Genomic DNA, 10,458 nt, shown 5'->3' on the forward strand with positions numbered 1-10,458 from the left:
GACATAACAAGTGACACAGAGAGATAAGTGTTGAAATCCTTTGTTCCCTGACAGTTATGCCCAACCTATTCATCAACAGCTCATCACTGGCCAGCTGACACACAGAGGGATCAGCACTGACGTGGGCCACAAACTCACATGCACACACATGCACATGCGCAAACTCATCTCAGAAAGTTAGTTCATCTCTAACACCAATATGGTAGACAAGGCGAATATGGTAGACAAAGAATTTTTTTAAAACATAACATTTCCCCAGACCACAAGTTGGCTGTGCTTGACCCTGTTTATCATGATGGTGATATGATTTGTAGGCAGACACAAAGTCTTACATTTATGCTGCATATGTGTGTGAAGGGACAACAGACAGTCCTGGATGCTGCACCTCTTCGAGACGCACTAGTGCGCAGTGCACAGTTGTTCTACCAGTCAGTCCAGCTGTTAAACAATTCTTGAAACGACAGTGTTGTTTTAACATTGTGGTCAAGTGAATATGCTACTGTCTGACCTTATCAGTAGGATACCAAATGAAAGTGGGAAAAGGCCACAGAGATAGACTGAGCATGTTTTTTTTTTTTTTTTTTTTTTTTTAATTGCTCAGGATAGTTAGGATATCATAACCTAAACAGGCTATGATAAGGATTACAATTAAATGATGTCCCTCTCCCTCCTGGTCATCTTCACAAATCAGGTGTAAGACAGAAAAAAAGACACATCAAGGGTGCATACATGCACCCCGGGGCCCTCACACTTTGTCTCTAGGCATTTGCCTGTTTTCTAGCAGTGGCCTATTGCCGCCAAGTCAGTGAATAGTGTGTTGTCAGGAGTCTATAGAGGCTTCACAGGGTGGTTTTAATAAGAACATCCAAGGACTCTACCACTGACAGTGTCTATTTCTGTTTTGACACAACAATCTCAATGAAAACAATTTGCTTTTTTCTCCAGCAATAAACCATGGATTACCAGTGATGTTAAAGTGCTCCTCAACATGAAGAAAAGGGTTTCAGGACAGAGGATTGAACAACAATCCTCTGTCCTGTTTTCAGAAAAACAGTGTGAATTGGGTGTGAGGTAAGATGACCATGATCACTCAGTATAGCCCTCCAGGTCCCTTTGGATGGAGCAAGGACAGACTGATAAGCTAAAACTTTTTCTTAAAAGGTTTGACAAGGACATCTCAGGTCAGTCCCACCCAGCTGGGAAGGCAAGGGGTCATCAATTACTATACAGTCGAGTAAAGACAAATTTGCCAGATTCCTACAGATAAAAGGATCTGTTTGTGGAAAAATACATTCATTGGCTTTAGACTTCACAGCGTACGTATTGTCATCGCAGCAAACTTGTTGGCCAAACCAGTTGAATTCTTTGCACTGTGTGATCGTATGGAGGTGGTCTACAAGAATATGTTTGCTTGTGCTATCTTCTGGAAGAGCTTTTCCTGTCCTGTTTGGGTTTGTTGCCTTTGTTTACATCTCTGTGACAACATCTTATGTTAAACTCTCTGTCTTGTCTCCCAGTTTGCTTTAGTGGATGACCATGCCATCTCTTTTTGTTCTTCTTTTCCCCTTTTTTCCCCAGCACAAGAGACAGTAAAACATTTTCTATGTCCTCAAATTCAACCATTTTCTTTTGTTTTTCTTTGAGTTTTAGTTACTGATATTTCCATTTTTCAAAATGATGTTTGCGTCATTATTCTGCAGATGATCCTGCCAATGTGGAATGTAAATAAACAAACAAAGAAGCTTCAGTGAGTATATACAAATCTGAATGCCCCAACAAATCTGACGCCACCCAAATCTATTCACGTCTAAGAATCGACTGCATCAACTGGTAATGTATACCAGGCCATTGTAAGTATGGATGATACTATACCCGTTGGGCTTATCCTACCTTGAGAGGCCTTTAATGGACAGGATACAGCATTTCTGCCTCCAGAGTGGCAGATGTTGCAGAGTAGCACCAGGACACCACAGAGAACTACATGTCAGATTTCAGATTTAGATTCTGCAACCTGCAGAAGTCCTCTGGTGACTACTTCATTGTGGAACACAACAGTAAAGACAGAGACCGTGATGTCCATTAATTTTTGGAGGTTCAACAACAAACTGGGCTGGACAACTCTGAGGCATTTAGGCATAATTTAACAAGGCAGAGTAAACTGTCGCTAATGAGGAGGCTCGAGGGGTGAGCATATGCGACAGACGATTCAAAATGCTCTACCAATAGGTGGCCGACTTACTAAGTTTAGCAGCTAAAGGAAACAACAAGGCTGGAGATGCAGCCAGGAAGAAAAAAAAGTGGTGAAAAAGGCCGGCCTGAACACGCTGGAGACAGTAACTGGGGTGAGGGTGAAGACTAAACTCCACTGATCCACAATAATCTGACCTTAGACAATACCTTGCACTCCCTCTTTAGGTGCTGTACAATATTTCCTGTTCCAACATTCCCAGCTTTAGCGAGCAAGGAGGAAGCTGAGGCTTTACTGCCTTTGACTTCACAAAATATGCAAAATAAGCTTCTTTCTGCTCTCTCAGTAATCTATGCATAAACAGCCATTTGCTGAACTGTTTTCTGTTTTCCCGCTGGACACATTTTGCATTTTTTGCACATTCTCTGCACATGAATCAGCACATATGACACCTTTTCTGTTCCATGCTTTGATTACACTGCAAACTGATAATAATGCACACGCTTTCGCATATGGTACTTTTGTCCTGTGGTTTTTGTTAAAGGGATGACATTGTGAATTCACACCTGCCTCCTCACTTTTTACATATCCCTCTCTCTATCCTCTCTCTTATATTCTGCATATTCTGTTTTTGTTTGTTCATACTATACCACATTACCTATATAGCTCTATTTAGCACATTTCAAATTTTGTTATCCATGTTTAGGTAACCAGTCGTGACTGCTGGCAACATCTCGAAGTCACAGCCATGAGTAATTATAAATGAAAGTCATTCAGTCCTAATCAACTCATAATTGTTTACATATTACATATATTATATACTTAACTCATATCACCCACATTATCTTATAGGTTGAGAATATACATGTTTGGATAATTAACAGTTAAAAATAAGAGTTGCATTTCTGTATTTCTAATCCTTTACTCAAAGGATCGTTGTTTGATGGCTTGGTGGATTAAATTCACTGTCATGTCACTGCCCCTCGCTCCTTGTCCATTACTCTCTCCTGAGCAGGACTCTCCATCCCGCTGAATACAGCTCACCCTCGTTCCATAAACCTCTGTACTGCTCCCACATGAACAAAAACATACACATAGAACACAAAAAATGTATAGGCTACTGTTCTTGAAAAGAAGAAGAAGAAATCTTTATTTCTTCTGAAAACAGGCTTGTAAACATATTTATTCAAAACCTTTGTCACTTTGATGATCAATTCATGCAATGCATAAATCAAATATTATGTCTCATATGCCCAAAGACCTCACATGTTGCCATTACTATATTTGTGCGCAAAAAGAGGACCCTCCCTGGGATAAAATACTAAAAATACAGCAACTCAGTGAAATAAAATTATTGGTACAAAGCACCCAACTGCAATGAGATATCTCATTTGGCCTTGATTTGAGAGACGTGATACATATATTCTCATGCAGCAGATAATACAGTACTATCCATGCTTAGTGTTATAGTATTCTATGACTATGACACCTAGTATTTTGAAATTAAACTTCCTAAAAAGTATATATTATTGTCAACTTCAACTTATAGGGCAAAGTGAGGGAAGGGGTAGAGCAAGATAGCTGGAGGGAGAGAAGGACAGAAACAGAATCAAAATATTGACCACAAAGATCGCTGATCCTCACAACGACATAGAGAGAAGATCAAGATCAGGTCAAGGAAATACTGAATTAAGAAAAAAGAAGCACATCATTACGCCTGTAGCTGATAGAATAGGTATTTTATAGGTAGGAGTTTATTTGTACAAACTTTGAAGATCTACTTCTTTAATGTTTACTGTACAAAATGCCTTGAATTTGAAATCTCTGGTACAACGTCTCAGTTGGAAAACCACTGCTACACACCCACTGTTGTAGGGCCTACCCTCCTTCTGTAGTGTGAATGTTGAACAGTAACAAGCTGATATAAAGAGCTGCTGCCCCCTGTTGATATTAAACAATAATTCAATAATTGTCACTGCTGTTCTCAGGTGTTGGCACATTGACCTTTTCACATTCTGGCCTTTTGCACTGTGGGAAACACGTTGCTCATGAGCGGTGTGCCACAAATTGTGATGTGCGCACAGTTAAACTTCAATGGTGGAAGCCAAGCGCAAGCAGAGGGCTGAATCTGTCGGGACGTCCTGGCTGCTGATCTCATTCCCATCCAGTCTCAGCGTCTGCAGCCTGGAAAAGTTGGTCACATCCACGATGCTGCAGAAACTACCCAGGGTGAACTCTACAACGCAGAGAACACTGAAAGTTTAAATGTGACACAGGGCCTGACATGCAAAAGGCTTATTGATTCATTTTAGACCAAGTGTAAATCAAGTGTACAAATGGATTGCTTTAGCAAACTCAGCATATGGGTTATATTGATAAATTAACTTAACTTTTGAATAGATTTTCTAAAAGTTGCGCACACATATCCTTTTAAGAGGTTGCAAAACCTCATTGCTTAACTTTATGTAATCCATATGGTGTGTGTGTGTGTGTGTTGTGTGCATGTGTGTGTGGGCATGCATTACCTTTGATCTGATTGGCCTGCAAGTACAGATGCTGTAGCGTGGTGCTGACAGGGGGGATCCTCTCCAGTTTGTTGTAGCTCAGGTCCAGCTCCACCAAGCCAGTCACATTGAAGGTGTTTGGAGGAATGCCCTTGTCTGTGAGTTCGTTGTGGGCCATTCTGATGTACTGCAGCTGAGTAACACGGCCCAGGAAGTCATCTGGCAGAGAATCAATGGAGTTGAACTCCAGGTAGAGCTGGTGCAGGCGCTCAGGGAGAGCCTGTGGGACCTGGGGTCGGTTACAGGAGAGAGTGGGATGACCAGCTGTATGCCTTTAGAGCTGTAACGACTCAGTGATCCATCTAGTCCATCTACTTGATGGGACATGTGTACAAACATACATTCAGATGCACACACACACACACACACACACACACACACACACACACACACATGCATGCAATCACAAAAGACATTTATGTGCTCCGTGCAAGCACAGGCACCCACTTGCACAAATACACACCTTCTTCAACTTGTTGCCGCTGACATCCAGCAGCATGAGAGATTTCAGTCCCTTCAGTGAGGTGCCCATGTCTGTCACAGCGTTGTCATGGAGATACAGAATTGTGAGGTTATCCATTCCCTCTAAATCTGCAGGTGTTACCTAGGCAACAGCAGAAATCATTTTGAAGTCTAATATCTCTGTTGATTAATGGCCAAAACTGCTATTGAGGACAAATAGAGGGTTTCATGAATATGAAACATGTATGAACATTACCTTTTCAATGCTGTTATGGCTGACTCTCAGGTCTCGCAGAGAGCGAGGCAGGTTACGAGGAATGCGGGTCAAATTGTTGTGTTGTAGATATAAACGCTCCAGTCCCTGCATCTTGAGAAATGCCTACAAAATGATATGAGGACTGAATAACTCACTGTCATGTACAGCAAAGTAGACTCTGCTCCTACAACTGCCTTCTTTATGTCATGTACACATGCAGGAATTCAACCACTTATTTAGCCTCTGTTATTACACAACCACTAAGCTGCCTGCCAGCCGTGTGTCAACTATCTAGATGAGTATCTCATGGCATGTTTTGAGGCCTCACATCTGTGGTTGCCTCTGAGTGAGACCAGATGTACAGCTACCTTCTCGCCAATCTTGTCCGATGTCAGCTGGTTGTAGTGCATCATGAGCCACACCAAATTGGTAGCATTAACCAGAGATGAGTCAGGCACAGCTGTGATGGCATTGTTTTGCAGGTATAAGTACTTCATGCGGGAGGGAATGGTTGGCATGACCTTCAGCCCCCGCCCATCGCAGTACATGGCAACAGGGAAGGTCGGGGGGCAGTCGCACTCTGGAGGGCAGTCCCCTCCTGTGTTGTCCGCCTGCAGGGATCCCAAATAGTAGCCTTGGCTCCGCGGGCCGTACAGCCAGGCGAAGGGGTCCTGTCTGTTGTTGTGGGAGAGAGTCGAGGGGAGCAGGGCAGCCAAGAGGAACACACACACCAGACGCATGGTCACAGTCACACAGGATTCAAAAAAATCTGTCGAGAGAGAGGGATTATAATTCAAAACATGGGTAACAGAGCAGTTTTCTTTCATCAAATGAATTATATTGAGTGTATTCAACAAGATCGGTTAAGACAGACTACAGTTTCAAATGGGAGGGCATGCCACTTTGTTTACTAATGCTAAGGATGATGCTGAGGAAGAATAAAACACCTCAGGTTCATGCCAAGAATAATAACCCATAGAATTAATGAAACACTTTTGCTTGTTTTAAATCTAATCTTTTAATGTCAAATGTGCACAAAAACGTGAACAATTAAGTGAAATGCTCTTATATTTTGGTTTATGATGGGGTAAAAGAGTTGTGCTGAACTCCTTAGCCATTTGTAAGTCACAGTCTTTTAAGAATTGAGCAGGATTCATCATTCCTTACAATGTCATAACAAGGTGGGGTGCCCTCCCCTTTGAGACTGTAAAGTTTGCCTTTAAACTATTTTAAAATAGACCCAGTTCAAGTAATGTTCCGGTAAGGACTGTCGCCTGGTGGTCTTTAAGCTTGACTCTCTGCATCCATAATAAACCTGAACCCTGCCTGGATACACAAAGGATTGGCAAACATTGATGAGTCAGATCCTTGCTCAGTCTCCAAATGACAAAATACATAAAGTAACTCCTACTTGTACACATTTTCAGAATACATGTTGCTTTTCTTCAAGGCTGTTTCAATTTTTATTCATACAAATATCACACTTTCAGAATAACTTTTTTTTTTTTTTTCAAAAATATTTTTTCATCAAAACCAGCTTCAGGTTCATCATGCTGTTATTGTATAAACAGCCAAATGGTGCAGTGCAGTTAATGATCCTGGGTTTGTTTGGCGAAGTTGCTGCAGAGAGGCACATTCTTAGGGGTCTTAGTCCATGGGGAATCCAGAGAGGAAGCATAAAAAAAGGAAAAACAGTGCCATGAATGTGAGCTTTGTAAGTGGTTCTCATTGCTGCAAGAAGTACACATTTGAGGGAAATATTCAATAAATATCCTTTGATATGCAGGAGAAGAAAAGTTTCAGTCAGAACTTGGCTCACTTATCCTCTGTTTATTCATTCCCGAGGTTTCATATACTAACAACAACACCATGGAACATAAGGTACTGATTGTCACTGATACAGATAGTGAGACAGACAGTTAGACACACAAACAAACACTCACCCACGTGCACACACACATGAACGTACACCTACCTGATCAGGGAGTGTGGCCCTCCTTGTCCCCTTTCTCTCTAGAGCTTGTCCAGAACTGAGATGGGCTCTGCTAAAGATTTTGTAAAAAACCTCCCTCCCCTCCCTGCTTGCCTCCACTCTGCCATCCCCCTCTCCAGCCCTCTTCCCCCCCGTCAACCCCTCTCTCTGCCCTCTGCATGAGTTTGCTCCTTCCACCCCTTTTAACCTTTTTCTTGCTCCCCATTCTGTTTCGTTCAGGCATGGCCCAGCACGCCCCCCACCCCCACCCCAATCATCCTGGTGCCCCTTTCCCCCCTACGCTGAGCCCTGTGAAGTAAGGTGGCCATGAGGAATTGTTCCCATCTGTGTGAAGCAAATTCAGCCCCTCGCTTGGCCTTGGGTTGCAAAGGATAACTATTTCAGTTTTGCATATAAAAGCATTTACTTGAAGTGGCCCATCTCTGCCAACAGTGCAAATGACACCTGTGTAATAAATATGTGCATGTACAGTAACTCTGATGAATAGTGAACAGTGCAATACAATGTAAGGACCCTGCATAAGCGCCCTATAATCTCTAAGTATAAGCTCTCTTAGTTTGGTTAATAAATTCCCAGAATTAACACTAATCTCCTGCAATGCAATCAATGCAATGAGATTCTGGAGCAAATGTATATGTGTGTGAGTGAGAGCGTGTATGACAAGCTGGCTTATATGATGCAAATGCAGCTGAGTGATATTGTGCTTACAGAATGATATTGGGTGCCTTGTCCAACAAATTTAATTATGTAGACAGGTGGTAGCAATTTTCCAATAAAATTTGTCTCCTGTTGTGGCTACTGCATAACAGTTGGTCCCAGCCTAAGGAAAAGTTAATTTCATTACTTAATCTTTAGAGTAAGTAAATGACCTTTATTCAACGGTAATTTTGACAGAGAGACTGATAACTCAACAAGTTTACATGTTACATGGTTATTAAAATGTATTGGTTTTGTAATGTCTATAATGTTTTAATTAGGGTTGTGAATGGGAGGGGGGGAGTAATGTTAATGTATTTATGTATGCAGGTATGTAAATACATGTGTATACAGTATGTGCTTAACATGGACCCCAGCTAATGGGGAATCAAGTAAACAAATAACAATAACAGATAAAGTGCCACAGTTCTTCACATTATTTTGTATGGGCTATGTAGATTCCTCAGCTAGAGAGCAACATAAACCAGGAATGGGCCTGTACTCCAACACCCCATAGTCTTGTAAAGGGTTAAATGAAAACATGTGCCAGTCTGCAGAATCGTCTTATGTTGTCTGTCTGGTCTTCACATGGGCCTCTTCCTGTGTCTGCACCTTTTTTTTTTCTCCAACTCTGCACCTCCAGCGCCATCTGAACCAGCATTTTCAGCCCTCGTCTGACTTTCATTTCCCCAGCCAGTCATCCTTCAGTGGATTTTTTCCAAAATCTTGCTCTCCAGAGAAAACCCTCTTTAATGTGTTGGGGAAGAAGGGCAGTGGGATTGTTTTCTAGATAAATATATTAGTAGAGGAAAGATGATGCATCCGACCCAGATCTGTTTTGAAGTGAAATTCACCACATTAAAATAGATAAATATTCAGTGTGCGCGTAGGTTTTGTGTTTGCACGAGAAAAAGAATATACTGCAGAGTAAAGCAAAGCAGTAAGAAAATTGGTATGCTTCTGAATATCACATCAAAAAAGACAAACCATTTTAATAATGGTGGAGATCTATATGTATACATGTACCTTACTTTTAAAAACATTAGAATCTGTTCCATCATTACACACTGAAAGATCTTTTTATACATACAACCGGCTGAAAATGATATAATATTGATGCTACAGTGAAAGGAAATTTTCCTTTGGCTCGTTGACTTTGGCCGCACTGCTGATGTTGTGGCACCTCATGAAGGAAATGTAATCTCTTATGTTCACCACAGACTTACACATGTCCATAAGGTTGATTAACAGCAGAGTGAGACTATAAATACGTTGAGAGCCAATCTGGCTGCAACATTGCACTGCAAAGACGTCAAAGAGAGTGAAAAAAAAAAAAAAAAAATCAATGCAGTGCCAGTGGTTTTATGTCTGCACCCATCAGTTTTCATTTAATTATTTCATAGTTTCAGAGCCATATCAACATGAGGGGACAAACAACAGTCCAGTCAACACCTGTCAGCTCCATATAATTGTGCCCAAAAGCTCATGCTGTTTAACTTGGTTTTGATTTGGCATATGGCAGGGTCTAATAGGTTCCATACATCAGCAATGGGAAGAAAGACCAGACCAGATGACCACATTGTGTTGAGGTATTTACAGAGCACAGATTAACTAGATGTGTTACAGTTCAAGGCCCGAAATAAGGAGGATGTGTGTCCTGAGCAAAATGGGACAAGCACATAAACAAAGGGACGTAGTCCTTGCTGTTATTATGCAGGCTGACTCTGAACTATCAGGAAATACTTTTCTTTTCTGTTTGTCTTAGCCTCTGCCGTCTCAGATTCAGGGTATACAGATACAGTAGGTCAGATAGGTCTATGCCCTGCCCAGCAATCACATTTCTTATTCCTTTTCCACATGTCTTATCAATTATCGCGCTATTCTATATGCTGATGGACTTGTTTTTCAACACAGTTCCATTTCGCTCCAAAAAGGCCAAAGAGCAGCTGTTTGAATATCTTGCTGTCATCCAAGTCTTTAGTGGCTGGAGTCCTGTAGTGTGAACTCTCCCAGGGTTAACTATTTCCCTTTACTCATCAGTGGGGACCGACGCTCTTATGAGGTTAAGACAGGCAGTTCGACCTCTGGCAAGATAACATCAAAGGCCTGTTTGCATGAGGTAGTTAAGTGATGAGAACCGCTATGACTGGGTGACAGAGAGATATCTAAAGAGCCAGACTGATAATAAAAGAAAAGTAGCAGTGGAGATAGAGAGGGAGAGAGAGGGGGGCGAGAGGGAGAGGAGCAGCAGTTTTAATTTAGAGTGAGAGGAATTGATTCTCTACTGAGCAGCACTTCA

At 41.6% G+C, this 10,458-nt stretch overlaps 1 protein-coding gene across 1 annotated transcript; it reads right to left on the reverse strand.

Annotated features, from left to right (window-relative positions):
- Positions 1-3,353: 3,353 nt before the first annotated feature.
- On the reverse strand, positions 3,354-7,555 carry fmoda (fibromodulin a). The gene is made up of 6 exons (XM_030051938.1): positions 7,446-7,555; positions 5,839-6,239; positions 5,471-5,593; positions 5,216-5,356; positions 4,714-4,981; positions 3,354-4,424 (listed from the first exon to the last, which is right to left on the reverse strand). Exons 2-6 carry the CDS (start codon positions 6,208-6,210, stop codon positions 4,273-4,275), a joined length of 1,056 nt encoding a protein of 351 aa, XP_029907798.1. The 5' UTR covers positions 6,211-6,239; positions 7,446-7,555; the 3' UTR covers positions 3,354-4,272.
- Between the last annotated feature and the right edge of the window lie 2,903 nt (positions 7,556-10,458).

Source organism: Myripristis murdjan, chromosome 5 (genome assembly GCF_902150065.1).
Source record: "Myripristis murdjan chromosome 5, fMyrMur1.1, whole genome shotgun sequence".
In the NCBI taxonomy this organism is placed as follows: domain Eukaryota; kingdom Metazoa; phylum Chordata; class Actinopteri; order Holocentriformes; family Holocentridae; genus Myripristis; species Myripristis murdjan.

Coding starts and splice junctions, on each gene's coding strand:
- fmoda (XM_030051938.1), bottom strand. CDS start 6,210: ATGCGTCTGGTGTGTGTGTTCCTCTTGGCTGCCCTGCTCCCCTCGACT. Junction 5,357..5,470: donor GCCATAACAGCATTGAAAAG/GTAATGTTCATA, acceptor GCTGTTGCCTAG/GTAACACCTGCAGATTTAGA. Junction 4,425..4,713: donor GCAGGCCAATCAGATCAAAG/GTAATGCATGCC, acceptor TCTGCGTTGTAG/AGTTCACCCTGGGTAGTTTC.